The 18,026-nt window shown below is 41.6% G+C and overlaps 1 protein-coding gene across 5 annotated transcripts in view; it reads right to left on the bottom strand.

The window, feature by feature from the left end:
* Positions 1-5,425: 5,425 nt before the first annotated feature.
* Positions 5,426-18,026, bottom strand: part of FYN (FYN proto-oncogene, Src family tyrosine kinase) — a 143,685-nt gene continuing 131,084 nt past the window's right edge. For all 5 annotated transcript variants that reach the window (XM_027742126.2, XM_027742125.2, XM_039379781.1 and 2 more), the window contains 2 exons: positions 17,540-17,671; positions 5,426-8,334 (listed from right to left, as the gene is read on the bottom strand). In XM_027742126.2, the coding sequence (XP_027597927.1) occupies positions 8,126-8,334; positions 17,540-17,671 (341 nt within the window). In that variant the 3' untranslated portion in view covers positions 5,426-8,125. The remainder of the gene's footprint in view (positions 8,335-17,539; positions 17,672-18,026) is intronic.

The raw sequence follows: 18,026 nt of genomic DNA on the forward strand, positions 1-18,026 counted from the left end.
TGGACGTGGGTCTGTAACACCCAGCAAACAACAGTGTCCACCTACCAGCCCTGTAGACAGCTACTCATTGTCCAGGGGAGGGAAGGTTATGGCTGTGAGTTCTGTCCTTTGTAATCTAGGCCCAGTAATCTAGAAACCTAACGGTGTCTTCAGCTACATCCAAAGGACCAGTCTCTGTCCCCTCTTTTACTTGCCAATCCCCAGAAAACAGTAGGTATTTGGAACAGTTTCCTCTCACTTGAGCTTTATGTACTTTATTAACAGCCTGAGAAAAGAGAGGGAGAAAAGCTTGAAAATCACACTCTGTTGACTTTGTTAACAGCACTATCTGCTGAGTGGGTTTCAAAGCAGAGTTGAGGCCCAGCCCAAATGTAAGTACCCTCCCACAAAGCTGTAGAAACTGCTGTCAATTAACTTGTTTTGGGATTAGGAAACTTGGAGAACAGATACTCAAGTTTATTTCAGCGTTTTTCAAGACTCCTTCCCTCATCCCCCAAACTAAGGCCATCCTAATTGCTTTCTGAAGGCCTCTTTTGTATTTCTGAAGTCTTCCTACTGACTTCACTTGTCCTAGTTAGAACTGCTGGGACCAGTTCATCACTGTGTGGGTATAACTCAACCTGTGTATTCTATACCCTCTATGTCATTTTCCAGGAACTGTTAACAATAGACCATTTGCAGCAGCTGCCCAGAGCACACCTGACCCCTCAGGCTATAGTTATGGGTAATATTAACTCCCCTCCAGGGAGTCACTAGCACCTCCACACCGAGCTTGAGGGGTCATGTCTGCTAACGGGCTACCAAGGATTCCAAAAATATCTCACAACTCACAATCACCCATTGTGGAACTCCCCACCCTGGGGGAGGTATCGGGCATCCCCACTCGAACTTGAGTGTATATAATCTTGGGGTCTTGGGACTTCTGGTACCACTCGTCGGATCCAGAGGAGGACCAGAACCTCAACTGGACTGCGATCACCACTCTAGACCAGACTGCGACCAGCACTCTCACCGACAGGTTTTTCTCCCCTTTTTTTACTTTGGACTCGGGGGGACCACATGGGGCTCAGCATGGGGGCCAATGAGCACCCTTCTGTTCGTGCCCCAGGGTGCTGGGTTATACGTCTGGGTTTTGTGGGTTATATGGACAATTGCTTGTCCATATAATTGTATTATTGTATTATTTTTTTAAAATTAAATTGTAACTCTGACTTACGGTCTCTTTTGAGTTGGGTTCATTTCTCCTGCTGGTTTACCTTTAAACCAGCACATCACTGAAAGCCAGATCAAACTCTGAGCTCTCTAAAGTTATTATATCATCTGTATATTGTTAACAAGCGAAACATGATGTGTCATATTGGGCCTGTCATAGAAAGTACAGATTAATATTCAGGTGCAAGACGAGTGTTTTCATTGGAAGGCAACTAACGTGGAGCTTTTTTTTTTTTAAGAAGTGGTTCCTAATCCTTCAGGAATTGTAATGTTTCTTTTTCCATTAGGAAGATAATGTTGGTATCAAGTGCTGCTTTTCGTATTTCCTACCACATCTATATATTCAGGGAACTAAATCCGAAATGATTTTGCTTCCAAATGATCAACCATTCAAATAAAGCACTGTCATGTTGCTCTCCTTTTAACATTGGTGCTGCAAACTAACCTGGAGACATTGCAATGAGCCTTTCATCCCCTCTGCCTCAGCATAACGCACATAATGGTCTCACTCCTGTTCCCTGCATTTGGCTTGCCCCTCACTGCTTTTGCATTGTGAGGAAAAACATGGCTTTCTTCTATTTCTTGCTGTTTACATTGCTAGGCACATGCCTACAAAAATGTTTGCCACTTAGTTTATTTTAAAGCTCTTGCTTTGTCATTTTTCAGTCACACCCTGGAGAGACACCTGAAAGGAAAAAAACCAGTACCTGGATGTTAGCTTGTGCAGTGCTTCTAATTAAACGCTGCATAATGACACAGTCCCCTCCTGCCATTTGTTAAGATTTTCCCCACAGCATTATGCATCCTCTTAATTAAGAGCAGAACCTAAGTAATACCTATTTTATTCCCTCTTGCTTCCAATTAGTCATCCATTGATCATTACCTACTCAACATTGGACAGTTAAAGAGCCCCCAGTCTCTGCAGGACTCTCAGAAATGACATGTCTAGAATAACGTGAGGAGAGCTGCATCGGCAAGTAATGGGGAAGGACGTGGGGGTAGGGGGAGGAGAAGGCCACCCAAGTGGAACAAAAAACATGTAACATATGCAAATGTTCAATATGTGGTATGTGTTTTATACACTGTATGTATATGAAGTCATATACAAAGCTCAGCTGGTGGCCACACTGCTTTTGGGAGGCCTGAGAATTTGAGGGAACGTTTAAACTCTCATATGATCCAACATACCTAGTCCTCTGTCTTTAAGATACAAAGCTATTCCCCATGTGGCTCCTTGCCTCTGCTTTTTTTAGGAGAGCAGGAGTTAGCATCTAGCGTCTGTTTCTCTGTTGTCATTGGGACTACAGGCTGTACCAACACAGTCCCTGCCAAGTCACTCCAAGACCCAGCAGCAGCTACATGGCCGTGCCTCGGCCAGGAGCATGGCAGTTTGGGGTGTCAAAGGGGCCTCCAAGGAAGCTGCAGGCTCCTTCCACATTGCCACTGTCTCCTGGAAGCCAGGCCCAGGAGCAGGGGTGGCCCTGGCTCTGCACAGTGCCAGGAGCTGGGACCACTTCAGACCTTTTCCAACACCAGGAACCCTTTCTGTATGAGTACCATCTTCTAGCTAGGGAAATCCAGCAGCCTAGTGGGTCTGGGAGGCAGCCCAAAGCCTGAGCTGCAGCAGTGAATAAAGCACAGGGGATTCCACGGCTTATGGACAAGCCTCTGGCATGAGGCTGAGCCCCAACAGTCAGAAAGCATCTCTGCATTCTTTTTTCTTTTTCCAGATTAAAATCCATCCATTACAGGGCTCAGGAATTTTCTGTGAAGCTGTGACAATAAGTAGCTGAGCAAACTTCACAAGGCTCTGGGTGCGGGGACTCAGCAACAAGTGCTTATGCACAAAAAAAGCAAACCAGAGCCCTTGGCAAGCTCTAGCCTGGCTGTAGAGGAAGGAGGATAATCTCATTTCTTTGCTCTTTGCCCTTTTAGCCATTCACGGAGCTTAATGCTGAGTTATTCCCAACAATGAGCCAAACAATCAAACTTCCATCTGGCCTGGTCATGCAGATGCAACACTTGCCCTCCAGTCACAGGCCACACCAGTCCTGTGATTTTTTTTCCCCATCTTGAACATACACTATTTACCCTGTAACAGAGAAGATGTTTACATCAGGTAACAGAAAATGCAGTTCATGTTCCTCGGCCTGCTCTAATCTCATCACCCAAATCCCTGGGCACAACTAAGCACAGGCGCTATGAGCACAGCTGGTGCTGTGAACACAGCTGGTGCTGCAACCTTTGGCTCTCTCTCTCCATGACACGAAGCAGTGCCTATCAGCTAATGACCTGTTTTTCCTGGGAGGGCAGTTCTTTCAGCCCTCCTGCATATGCACGCCGCAGGCTCCAAACTGCAGCCGCGCCCTTGGGAGAAATGTTTTCTCTCCCTGACTGAAATCAGCTGCAGGTTGCTCTTTGCAGTAGCCAGAGACACAGAGCATCACTGGGACATGGCAGCAGCATTTGTTGCTACCAGCTCTCTCCTGAAAATATGGATTGTAACTGATCATGTAGTGGGAACCATCAAAAAAAAAAAAAAAAAAAAAAAAAAAGAAGAAAAAAAAAAGAGAAGCTCTTTTGTTGTTAACACCATTATGTCCTCTAATCTACTCATGTCCTGGTCTTACATTTTTGTTAAGCATTCAGCTGCAGGGGAGGAATACAAGGAGATGGAGATGGATTGATGTTTGTGTAATGTTTTTGTGTGTGAATTTCCTTTTGAGATACAGATAAATGCACACACACACACACACACACACAAGAAGAGTGTCTGTATTAAACGTCAATAGAAATATCTCACAGACTTAAGTGAACTCAGCATTTCCTCCCTAACATTCAAAATGAACTTCAGCAACCTGGTTTTAGCTGTAAGAAGTTCTCCTGAGAAATTTAGAAGCACTGAGAGGGAGGGATCAGCACCCTACTCCAGTAGCAATCCTGGCAAGGGGCCTCTTTTCCTTTTCTGTTAAAAGGACACGGGTTCTGGCTTGGTCTGTGCAGGAAAATTTGAAACTAAAGTGCCCTCTTCTTCAGTTAAGATGGCAGAGAATGCTGCTCCAGTCGACAGGAGTCCCTCAGTGATAAAATATCCCTGCATATGAGTCACAGGAAATTATAATCACTGTTTTCCAAGACTGCAGAACACAATGAGATTTCTGAGCTACAAACAGACTTCAATTATTCTTGAAAGACAGACAGACCCTCAAACTGACAAGACTGGAGAAAATAAATATCCTTTTGTCTGCACTGCTGGTGGTAATTTCCCATTAGACAGGAAAAGACTTCTTTGATGAATGAATATTGTCTACACTTTAGAAGAGGAGCTACTGTATAGCTCCTAATAGCTCTTGCATACTTGGGCTCAGCCTTGTGTGAGGCCCTTAAACCCCTTGGGTACAATATGGTTGCATTCATTAGTGTACTGCATTTTTATTGCAGAGCTTGAGAAAAGGATGGTGCATATTAAAATAAATCTGAGCAACTTTCAACTCACCTTGAAGTTATGTGGCAAGGTCAAGTACATTTACAGTCTGCCTTCTTGGTCTGCAGGTAGTCCTTTCCAGTCTAGAGGCTTCAGGAGAAACACTCACACTGGAGACAGATTTTCCGTTTGTGATTATTCTTGTAATTTTAGCAGTTAATCACTTTTCTGTTTTGTATTTACTTTGTTTTTTCTACAATGGTAATTAAATCAAAACCAGAGTGTCACATAGAACTAAGTCGATACATAAGCCAAAGAATATCATGTTAGTGCCTTTGACAAACGTTGGTCTTTTTTGAAGACCAAGTCTCACATCATTTCCTTCCCACAGAAATATAATAATTGTACTAGCTGTCCCTTTGGCAGCAGTGTTGCATTTCTGCCTGCCATTTTTCTTGGGAATGGTGTTGAATTAAACTTGGCCTAGAGATGCCTGTGTCACCCCACAGAGCCCTTTCAGCTGCTGGGATGTCTTCTGAAAGACCTCTTCTGGAACTTCACCACCGCACCTTGGATCGGTTGGGAGTCAGGTGGGCAGTGGGGGGAAGCATTTGGCCACTTGTTTTTATCTGGAGTTTATTAGCCTTACATTAAAAAATTACTGGAGGGAACAGGAAATTCTTAGTCTCATAAATTGTACTTTACAGTCACCACACAGCTATTTGTGGTGTATACACAGTGTTAAGAAATGGCTTCTATGAATTTATAGCAAAAATGCTAACAACCTTGTTTAAATTTTTTGCTAATGTTTTTATTTGAGAGATTAAAAAACCCAAACAACAAAACTCCCAACATTAATAAAAAGAAGCAGAAGAGCTACCGATGAGAAATGGTCTGGATTTGCCACTCAACAGTGGCACCAGTCTGCACACAAGCCAGCTGCAGGCAGAGATCCGGCAGAGACCCACAAGGTACTCATAGACCGAATGCAATACAAGGAACAGCAAACCCAAAGAATCAGAAATAAAGGCCATAAAACCCCAACAATGCCCCATCTGAGTCTTACTTCCAATGAGAAACATAGGCAAACTAATGTTCTAGGCTCATCCCGCATTACAGATGGAAACTGCACTCAAATTTGTGTCACAGCAAAGGCTGCTAAGGAACTTGGCAGAATGGCCATGCTTTGCCACCGAGCACTGGGCTGAGTAGGTGACATTTTGGCTTCACCAGGCCCGCTGAGTTACTATGGAGTCCTCAGTTCCGTGGAGGATGTGTTAAGGCAGGGGGGTAGCTGTGGGAAAAAAAAAGAGGACCACGACTTGCTTTGTAAGTACTACGAGGAAGCTAAAAGTCCAACAAGAATCATGGCCTCTTCAGTACTCCACAGCTACAGGTACAGCAACATTGAATATATCATGTACATAACATTGCTCATAGACTCTACATGTAAAACGTTAACCAATTTATCATGGAAATCTGGTAACAAGCAACATTGCCATATAAATTCACACTTTGAGAAAGGCTAAGTGTGGAAGCCTCCTTTGCAAGAGGATTTTCAGTCAAAGTTTTGTATAGAAAATATTAAAACAATGACAATTTGTTCTCTGAATCTCAATTCATTATTGGGTTAGTTTTCACTAAAGGTTCTCTTTAGAAAATGTGTGAATCTTCAAAATATAAATTCACAGTCTAAGTATTAAATAATTAAAAACAAGTTTCAACTGTTGGGAGGTCTTACTCGGCTGCAATCTTTTAAAGCAATAACAGCAATACAAGGCATAGAAAATCTTTTCCTGCAACACTTGTAAATGTAAAAGTAGTCACGTTAAATGCAACAGAACTAATAAAGAACAAACTGTTTGTAGAACAGAAAAATGAGAGACTAGCTATGCATTCAGCCGTCTTCCTTACAGTTGAACTCCAGTTGTTTAAAAACATATTGACTTAGTAATTTGGAAAATGATGTCCCATAGGTCTGCATACTCCTATGAAATATGATGCCTCAAATGGCATGACACCCCTTCTTGAAAAGTTTTTAATCTCATCTCCACCATTATCTCCACAGTTTAAACAAAAAAACAACTATCCAAATGTAAAATGCTCCTTTTTTTTAATTACTAAATTAAGAAAGTTAAACAGTTTTAAAATGTAAACTTGCAAATAAACCATAACAAAATGTAATTAAGACTTTAAAATTTGCAACTCAGTATTAAAAACTCAATAGAAATAGAAATGAATTTTTTTTTGTTTTTTGGTTAAACGTAAGTATTTCAAGGCTGGTACAGACAACTGAAAAGGTAATACTTTGTTCTGTGCATCCCCCATGAAATGTAAAGAAGTGCATAGTAATTCCACTGGAGAACTTGCAGACACAGAGAAAGTAATTTCATTAGCAGTACAGGACATTTAACACACTTATTTTACAATGGAAAAATGTTACACATAAAACAGAAAAATCCTAGTTGCATGACCAACAATTTAGCAGGGGGACATGGCTAAAATGCTATGATTTTAAGACCATCTGAATGCGGTTACACTGCTTAATAAATCTTTTTGAACCATTTCAGTATACATGTTTTGATACAATAAGTCCTTGCAGTTTCAATTTCCAGTTCAAACGGTGATGGTGTAGTTTTCTTGCTTTAAATATGTTCGTTTTAATTTCAAGAACAAATCATCACACACTTGTCAAACATTGGAAACATTACTGTAAATACAGCACATGATTCCTGAAAGAGCAAAGTTACAACCATCTACAGGTACATAATCATAAACAAAAAGTGCAATCCAATTTAAAAAAATCATGCTTGGCAAAAGCCAAAAATTAGATCACTGGCTTTCAGAATCCCACCAGTGTTTTCATGTCTGCAGTAAAATTATCGCTTTCTGGGTACTGCTGCAGCAGGATTCATTCAATCCAAATGAGTTTCCTTTGCAATAGCACCCGTATACTGTATGTACAGGTATGTATATATATTATATATATTTTATATATAAAAAAGCAAAAACCAAACACCTGTCCTGATTTTTTATTTGTTAAAACATGAAAAAAAATGTTTTAGACAAAGAGGCCACTTCTGGAAAATAATACTTTTAGTTGAATCAGGAGAAGACTAGTTAAAATCACATAGGTTTTGCATTTTAAAAAAAGGAAAGCACTAGGATCAGTTATTGGCACTGAGTTACTATTTACAATGAACAGAGGTTTTGCAGTTTACATAACATCAATACAATGCAGTTTTGGAGTCTTTGATTCAGAAAAAAACAAGTGTTTTTCTCCTTTTCATCCAGGACATTCAGATTATTAGGACAAGTGGTCATAGGCAAGGGCTGCGGAAGTTCTCAACTTCAGCCCCTCCTGTGCACTGAGGTGCTGGAAGATGTTGCACTCTGGAGAAGCTGATCACAGAGTTGGAAGATAAAGGGCAGGTGGGACAGGGCTGAGAAACACCTGGTAATTCATGACAGTGTCTGAAAACCAGAGATTTACAGGTTGTCACCCGGCTGGTACTGGGGTTCTGTTGCAGTGAAGTAGTCTTCAAGAAAACCCTGTAAATATTCAAAAGTTGGACGCTCCTCTGGGTCTTTTTTCCAGCAGTGAATCATAAGCTCGTGCAAGGAGATGGGACAGTCCTGAGGACATGGCATCCGATAACCTCGTTCTACTTGCTCCAAGACTTCACGGTTATTCATGCCTGTAAAGGACATACAAATCCACAGTTAAATTACAGGAAAATGAACTCAAGTATAATTATATCTATACGAGGTTTTCTCAATCATACTTATTTCTTTTGGTTAAGACAAATGAAACAAAACCACCCCAATGTCCTGTTTCAGCTCTTCATCTACTTCAAGGTAACCTGGATTATTTTGTTTCTCAGTAGAGGGTTTTAGGATCCAGTGATGAGCAAAATGCTGCTCCCATGTTTACCCTCTTGGCTTACTCACAATGGGCAGGATTTGGTGCTTTCCCTCTCCAACAGCAGTAGTTGTGAAATATATTATGTAAAACGCTTAAGGAAAATAAATCCATTGCAACAAATAGAAAATTCAAAATTAAAGAAATTAGGATAAATTTTTGAAACCCTCACACTGAGTGTGGGCCTTTCTGGAAGCATTCTGTAAGGTCATGCTTCAGGAACTTCAACACAAACTGCCACTCTGGGCTGCCAGAGATGTCCAGCAACATTGCCCTCAATGTCAGTTCAGAAGCTTATTGCTGCTGATTTGCCCTCTCTCCATGTGAGCTGGTTAATATTGTTTCTATCACATTCCACTGTTCCATCCCAGAAGAGAGCAAAGTTGCTCAGAAGACAAGTCACATACCAAGCAAAACAGTTCCATTGCAGAACCACAGTTCTCTCTCAAAAAGGTAAAAAGTTACATTACTGTCACAGAATCACAGAAATATTTCGGTTGGAAAAGACTCTTAAGATCATCAAGTCCAGTTGTTAACCTAACACTGCCAAGTCCACCACTAAACCACATCCCTAAGTGCCACATCTACAGTCTTTTAAATATGTCCAGGGATGGTGGCTCATCTTGCTTGTCTCTAAGAGGCAGGCCAGGCCCTTTGCTACCTTGTCTTTTCTATACAATCCCTTCAACCCTTGATTCCTGTGCTGAGGTGCTTTTCATTAATTGCAGTCAACCTCAGCTTTAGTTTACATATCTTTTCTAGTAATTCCTTTGGCTTTTTAACAGTACCAAAGGTAAGATTGGCACTGTATGCAGAGGTGTTTCAGAGAAACATGCATGCTGACTGCAAGCTTTGTGGCTTGACAGTTGGCAAGCCTTGCCCCAGTCCTCTGCAGAAAAATATTGGTAGGCTTCACTCCCCTGACTTACTGGGTCCTGCCAGGCAGTTCTGCAGGAGAACCAGCAGGGATACTTAAGTTTCTCCAAGACCAAATCTAGAAACCAGAACCTCTATGTTGCACTTTCTGTTAGCTTATCCTCTCCCTGGCTTCCATGACACCATCCTTCCTTGTGAATCCTCCACTTTCTTCTTTCGGGTTGTCCTCTTGAAGAATTTCCTTGTCCCACCTTCAAGGGCCAGGGAATTCTCTCTACCTTGTATTTTTTGAAAACTTATTTGTTAGGAATAATTCAACCACCCTCTTCGATACAGATTCATTTGTCTACTCTACACTTCGACTAGTGGCAATGTCTGGTTTTGGCTGGGATAGAGTTAATTTTCTTCCTAGTAGCTGGTACAGTTCTGTGTTTTGGATTTAGTATGAGAATAATGTTGATAACACACAGATGTTTTAGTTGTTGATAAGTAGTGTTTATCCTAAGTCAAGGACTTTTCAGTTTCTCATGTTCTGCCAGTGAGGAGGTGCACAAGAAGCTGAGAGAAACTGTATTGTGCATCCCTTGTTTTCCTTGGCTTTCATGCCTCTCTTTTTCACTTTCATTAAAATTATTAATGTATTATACTTTATTTCAATTATTAACTGTTTTTATCTCAACCTCTTGGATGGACATCAGCAGGAGGATATTACCCTTTCAAGGTAGAAGAAAAGGTTTTACCTTTATTCCAGTTTTCCACCCCATCCAGCCTTGGTGGGGGCAGGGAGAGTGAGCGAGTGTCTGCATGGCACTTAAATTGCCAGCTGGGGTTAAACCATGGCAGGGAATAATATCCTTACACTACATAGCATTTAGGCTGGTAACTTGGCTGTATCCTTGGATTTGGTCTTTAGCAGTGATAATTGCAAAAAGAAAGATTAGATTACTAATTTACAGTGTTTCCTAACCTGTAGACCAACACTTTAGCACTGGTTTCTTGTATTTCATTTATCACCTGCATCCATCCACTGTATTTTTGGTGTTAGATGTTTATAAGTAGGAGCAAACAGTTTGTATGGCATCTAAAGTAGACCGTGGTTAGGACTTCAAAATGATGAATATAGAGCGATAACTGTTCTCTGCAGACATCAGATCCTGCATAGAGTTAAGGCTCTTTTCTATTATTGTCTCCAAACTGATGTTGTTAGGTCACAGAGGCTCATAACAAACCAGATAAGCTTGCCACACACTGAGCAAATGTTTGGGTGTTTTTCACTATCCCACAAAAACATTTTCAAAGGTATTTTACTTTTTCATTAAATTACAAAACAACACTAGTGGTCTGTTAGTCATCACCAACTCAAGGCAGCATCAACCCAAACTCTCTGGCCTTGCTGGTTTCAAGATGCTGTGAGAAAAAACATGGGCATTTTGTTCACATTGTATTCTCAATATTAGTTTTATAAATTTGCATTTTGAACAAAAATCTGCATCCTTTTTTCATATCCTTGTCTTTGAATCAGCTGAATTGCCTCATATTTTGGGGTAAGAACTTCTGCTGTGTTTTGCTTCCCTTACATATAACGGCTATGAAAATAACTGTTACTAGTACCTCATCTATTGTATATACCTAAAAATACTAGCAAACTGCATTCTTTGTTTTTATTTTGGCAATATGCCTTTAAATACAACATGGATGGAAGCAACAGCAGCAGAAAAGCTTCTTCCCAACTGATTTGTTGTTCTAAGATATCAAATGTTTGGTATTTTTACCCAGTGCTTTACTCAGTGCTGCAAAGCACACTCTGAAACCTGATAAGGAACTGTGTACTGGAAGAAAAACCCTGAGGAAACAGAGGGGGGAGGAAAAACATAAACAGCCCTTCACTTCCCTTTGTTTAACAAAAAGATAGAAAAAAGAACATGAAAGAAACATTGCTGTCTGAAATCATAGTAATTTTTTTTGTCCCTGGAAAGTGAGTCAAGCCAGGTTTTCTTATCATGGTTTAATCCAGGAAAATGCCCTTCTTTTCCTTTCTCTTTTCCCTTCCCTCACAGTAAAACCCAGATATGAAACTAAACCAAGTAATCCTCATTTTCCTTACTGGAATTCATATATCCAGCAAGGGCTGAAGCACCTAGGATTTGCCAAAGAAATTCTGTTGGTTTTGACATGTGCTGCTAATTTAAAAAAGAAGTTTCAAAGACTTTTTTTCCCCTAAATCTGTTGGATTATTAGTCGGACTTATAACAGTGCTTCAGGTACACATTTTACCTCTTAAAAGGCCTAGTGATGTTTACAAACTTATTCTATAGATTCACTTATCTTATCAAGCAAGTTTTAGTGTTTCTCTTTTGATAGCAGGAGCCTGTCGTATCTGCACTTCTAACACCTCACAGAGAATATCTGAGCATTTGTACAACTCCTCTCTCCTAATGAATACTCAAGAGTTTCAACTCTTAGTAAATAATAAATGACATTCTGCTTGCAGTATGCTTCTAGACCCCTTAAAACCTGGGTTGGGGCAATCCCTGGTACCAATACAGGCTGGAGGGTGAATAGACTGAGAAGAGCCCTGTTGAGAAGGACTTGGGGGTGCTGGTGGATGAGAGGCTGGACATGAACCAGTAATGTGCACGTGCAGCCCAGAAAGCCAACTGTGTCTTGGGCTGCATCAAAAGCACCATGGCCAGCAGGTCGAGGGAGGTGATTCTGCCCCTCTGCTCTGGTGAGACCCCATGTGGAGTACTGCATCCAGCTCTGGGGTTCTCAACACAGGAAGGAAGGACATCAACCTGTTGAAGGAAGCCCAGAGAAGGTCCACGAAGATGATTAGAGGGATCGATCACCTCTCCTATGAGAAACGTGTGAGAAAATCAGGATTGTTCAGCCTAGAGAAGAGAAGGATCTAGGGAGACCTTATTGTGGCCTTTCAGTGCTTGAAGGGGTCCTATAAGAATGATGGGAACAACATTTTTAGCAGAGTCTCTTGCAATAGGACAAGGGGTAATGGTTTTAAAATGAAGGGGAGTTGATTTAGATTATATATAAGAAAAAAGTTTTTTTACAATGAGGGTGGTGAAAAAACTGGATCAAGTTGCCTGGAGAGGTCATGGATGCCCCCAACCCTATGAACGTTCAAGGCCAGGTTGGATGGGGCTCTGAGTAACCTGATCTAGCTGAAGATGTCCCTGCTTATTGCAGGTGGATTGGACTAGTTAACTTTTGAAAGGTCCCTTCCAACCCAAGCTATTCTATGAAGTCTACAAATCTATGAAAAACCAGTTTATGCTCATGATGTTTCTAGAATTACAGTTTGATCCAAGAAGAAAACATCCTGTTTCCAAAAAATGGCTTTTCCATTAGCCTTTTAATTCTCTGAGAAGACCAAAAATCAAATAACCTCACACCACTCAGCTTTATTAGTGGAGCCTCCAATAATCTTAGGATGCCACAGGATATGGCCACTTTAATGCACAATACAATAAAAATCTACTGCTTGTATGGACTGGGGACAGAAACTCAATAGTGCTTGGCTTTTCATAGAAACGTTGTAGTAACTTTAAGTTACAGGCTCTAAGAGTTACTTTAAGAGTTACTGTGACACAAAAGAGGATGTGAAGTTTCCATTTGTGGCTAAAGAAAACACTGGAAATTGCTTTGGAGTGCTCTGAGCAGCTTGATTAGATGGAGCACAACAGACGTGCAAATAGCACAGATCTGGGCAATGCTGCTCTTCCAGAGGACCAGAAACATTACTGTAACAAGGCAGAGTCCCCACATACAAAGCTAATGAGCTATATAGACTACTTTTGGCCATGTGAAGCCCAGCGAGGAGAGTGATGGTTTCAAACCACTTTATTCTTGCTTTCTTCTGCTAGGCTGAGAATGATGTTCTTTCTAGACCCAGTGCATGCTTTCAGACCAATGATCAAACTAATACAGTGCACTGAAGGGAACAGGAAAGCTGCTCCTAAGGGAAGACAACCTTTGGAGCATAATGCTGTTCTTACTGATAACAATGTGAACCTAGTTATTTCTGTGGAAAAGTAGTAACAAGCTTTAAAAATCCAGAAGTCATATCACTTCATTTAGAAATTAAGGCCTGAAAACACCCAACATTTCCTTATCCTCAAAGCACCCACAAAGCTAGACTGTCAATATCTGTTCTTTGTTTTGGTTTTGTTTTTTAAAATAAGTAATCATATGCTTGGTGTAATAGATGGTACAGCATTTGTGACTGGAACTTTCCTGCTTACAAAGAAACACACCTGATCTTATCTATGTTGTGTGCTGAGAACACATCTTTCTCAACTCCTCGTCTACCATCCATGGGGATGCTACACACACACATATGTTGGCTTGCTGATACATACTTGGCCTCAGGCTTGGGCACCATGTGCTCTCTGGCACCTGTGGCTCAGCTTCCCCCAGAGATGTGGAGGCTGAACACAGCTCCCCAGAGACTGCAGGGCTGCTTGGAGCCCAGGCTCAAAGACCTGCTTGGCCAGAGGCAGCAATGTGGATTGCACCATGGTGGCTGTCACAACAGACATAAAATGTAAATGCTCTTGATGTGACAAGTGCAGCAGAAAGCAGAAGGGGCAAGTTCAGAGGTGCTTGTTCAGCGCATCTGAGATTTTTGGCTATCCAAAAGGCAGCATGTTAAAACCCCACAAATTCTCTGACTGCTGCTAGAGAAATTCAGCCTCCTACTCTTAAACTCCATTAAAACAAAAAACAAACTAAAATCCAAAGGGCATTTGTCAAAGGGAAAGAAACAGACACTGAAAAAGTTCAACAAGCCGACTACTTTATTAAACTTGTCTCCTCCTCTGCCCATATCTATTTTTTATTTTCCCACTGTAATAATGGAAATATTAATCCCAGCAATGAAAATATGAATGCCTAGAAAGACCATGAAAGTTGCTTATTTCAATCTGCTGCCTTGTGAAAAGAATAAGAAAGCATAAAACCCCCCACGTAAATTAGTTATCATAGCGGTCCATTATGACCACTGACAGTAAAACAGGCTTAGTTGAAACATGAACGTGAGGACACCTATCAGAAAGTTGGTCTTGCTTGTGGGAGCTATGGGGCTTGGGGCAAGGCTTGATTAGGAACTCTAGCTTGATCTTCATCTCTGTTAACAAAACCTTTACTGCTCATATATCTCACCACTGCTCCAGCCTCTCTTCCAAAATGGGGCATCAGGACAGGAAATCCTGGGGACAAAGCATGTTAAGTTTTGTTCTACCCATTCTGTTTCCCTCCTATAAACTGCCTGCTTTCTCCTTCTGTCCTCCTCATTATACTTCTCCATCCTTCTACACAAGTTTAAAACAATGCCTGATTCCAGGCACTGGAAGGCATAAGGTACAGTGACCTGGGGGCATGGGTACCACACCAGAACTAGGGTGTGTGCTATAAATAACCTCTCCAGGCACTAAGAGCTTGTCAAGCAAGAGAGCAATCCCTTTGTCTGAGGGCCTCTCCCTGCTCCTCCCCCAGCCTGCTACAAGTTGTAAGCAGGAACATCAGGACAACATGCCCACATCTGTTTCAGAAACTGGATATTACAGCAGAGTGACAGTTCATGATCCTCTTTGTTTCAAGACTGATGCTTTTCAGAGCTCGTAAATCCACACGCCTCGGGTGCCAAAGTGGCTGGCAGTGCCAACAGACTGCATTCTGTCACCTATAAGTTGTCTACTTGGGTGAAGATGCCTGAGTCTTGCTTCTCAGGGTGATTGAAATCTCATCTTTTTCTCCTTGTGCAAGCCATGCCACAGTGGCAGAAAAAGTCTTGCGGGTGCATCTGAACCCTACTCCACGCCTCAGACAGGGACACGTATTCATGAAACTTTGTCCTTCCATGAGGTCCTTCCTCTTCCCAGCATGTAGCAGAAGATGGATGGTCCTTTCTATGTCAGGGGAAGATAGTCTTTTCTACAGACCTCAGGAGGCCTTTGTCACTTTGGGAAGTCTGAACCCTCTTTTCAGCCCACATGCAAAACCAGAACCTTCTGAGAAGGCTTCAGTTCCCCTCCACTGTTGCCTCAATCCATAAAAACTTTCCCAGTTAGGGTCTGGGGACTGAGACTGGATTGAAATCTGTAAAGACTTTGGAAATTCAAATGTAAAATAGAGGCTGCCCTTAGGTAAAACTGACAGAGGGGAGTGATGGTGGCCATGGGAATGGTTAAGGCCTTCCGGATGAGCAATCTGGGAGTCCCGGCAACGAGGAATGGCCCTGGCATAGGGCACAGGCAGTGTGTAACCAAAGCAGTACATGACTGTCCAGAAAATTGCTGACTTTGTGATATGTAACACACAAAAAATTGCTTCCAGCTACTTCATGTCTTTCCAGTGCAGGTGGGGGAGAGTGAGCTGGAAGGACTTTTGGTGTGTGAGGGCTTTATGCAGTGAGGGATGAAGGGGGAGGACTGTGCTGAAAGAGGAGAGATGCTGCTGGTTGTCTTTGATGTGCTCAAATTGCCACGTAATAAAACTGTCCAGAATTTCAGGACACAGCCCATGCCTGAGATTACTGTCATGACTCCCACAAGAAGTTATGTATTGCAAGCACTTAAATGCAGATCCAGTGGACTTTTTTCATTTAGGGAGGGAAAGAAACATTTGTGAAGTGCAGACATCCAAAGCCAACACTGTGTTCAGCTACAAACTTGTGAGTAAACATGGGGCTTAAATTGTCATTTTCATGTGAAATGGTATTTTCCCTGCATGTGTGCGTGTCTGTTTGTGCTCATGCACGTGATAAGGCAGATGGTTAAGTCACTAAGCATCTTTGCCCCACCAATATGGAGCTCAGGGGAAAAAAATCACCTTAACTCTACAGAGGGACTCATCCCTCCTACAGAAACTGTTTTCTGTTACCTCATTCTGTGGTCTCAGCTTCGCTAAGCTGCTCACTGTTAATCAAGCCAGAATTCACTTCTGATCATGAGATGCCTTTCAGTCCCCATATTCTCTACCCAAATATCAGCTACTGGCTGTTCGGTGCTAGCAAAGTTGACATTCCTAGTGAAAGTCTGGGACATGAGTTTTGCAGAGTTCAGGCTTCTGAAGTGGCATGAGATACCACAGGAAACAGAACTCCACCTTGATGCTACTCCTGCTCAATCTGATATACGGAACTGACTGCTTAATCACAGCACAGGCTGGAACATTGAAACTGCTGTAGGGCACTTTCCATTAATTCACCTGCAGTGCACAGTTGAGTATTTAGAGAATTTTTTTTTTTATAAAAAGAATAAAAATGCAGCTATATACATCTTCAGATGCAGGGCATCCCCTGTTGTTAGTATCTGCGCAGATGAGAAAATGAAGGGATTGAATTCTTTTCTATGTAATGGACAACTTTCACCTCACCCCTCTCCTTTTCACTTGAATGCCTACAATCTTCAGGGGGGCAACAGAATCAAAAGCTCTTTCTGCATAGGCAGATCCAATCACCCCCTCCTACAAATCTTAATCCATCGGATACTTGGCAGGGTTTCAACAAAGAGCCATGAGGCCTCTGGTTCCCCCATGCAGAGAATTTAGCCCCGCTGTGACCCTGCTATGAGCTCTGGCCTGCACACTGCAGAATTATTTTCTTTCCTTTCCGTCCCTCTCAAAAGCAAGGATTGAAATTTAAGAGTTTATAAAAAAGAGATTTGATAATACCAGATGTTTAGACCTTGTCATCAAACCTTGCAGAGAGCCAGACTGACAGAAGAAATGGAGTAAGGCCTCTCTGGGAGTTTAACTGTTGATATCTTAAAGCGAATGCAATGTTATGGAGAGTTATTTGCCCCAGAATATAGTAATTTTATATTGCTTTCATTAGTTGTCTAGAAATTACATTAATTGAATTGAGAACAACTACAAAATTAGAAATGAATATGTTGAATTGTCCCCTTGTCATTTTTATAATGACCATTGCACAGTAGTTTTCAGTTAGAGTTGTTTCCAAGCATACACAGAACTTATGCATTATAACCATCCTCATTTGAGCTCAGTGAATATAAACAAATGTTCCAGTTTAAGCATATGGCTCATTCTCATTCCTTTTTCCAAGTGAAGTAGGACTGTTTTCTTACCTGGGTATGGCACTCTCCCTTTTGTTACCAGCTCTGTCAGTAGGATCCCAAAAGACCACACATCTGACTTTATTGTGAATCTTCCATACAGTGCTGCTTCTGGCGCAGTCCATTTAATGGGGAATTTTGCACCTAACGAAAGAATACATGTGTCTTAACCAGAACAGAGACAGAATCAAAGTACCAGTTCAGAGGTGACTGTTGTGTTCTGCAACACGTGCAGGTAGAAAGAGTTGCAGGCAAGTGTTAACAAAAAGCTCCATGGAGTATGGTCAGAGAGGACAGGCAGGTGGAATGTGTAGGGCACAAGGAAAGACTAAGCAGGGAAGGGGTGGGTTTGTCCCACATCCCAAGAGAAGGCTAAGAAGACATTTTAATTCCAGTTTGAAATTTTATAAAATGAAAAAAAACCCCCAAGCTGTTTTAAAAACAATTAAGCCCAATATAATAGAAATTCTTTCTCCCAAAATGTTTTAAATTAACATTT

The sequence above is a fragment of the Pipra filicauda genome, unplaced genomic scaffold (assembly GCF_003945595.2).
Source record: "Pipra filicauda isolate LSUMZ 115617 unplaced genomic scaffold, ASM394559v2 scaffold176_size3548034_pilon, whole genome shotgun sequence".
Taxonomy (NCBI): domain Eukaryota; kingdom Metazoa; phylum Chordata; class Aves; order Passeriformes; family Pipridae; genus Pipra; species Pipra filicauda.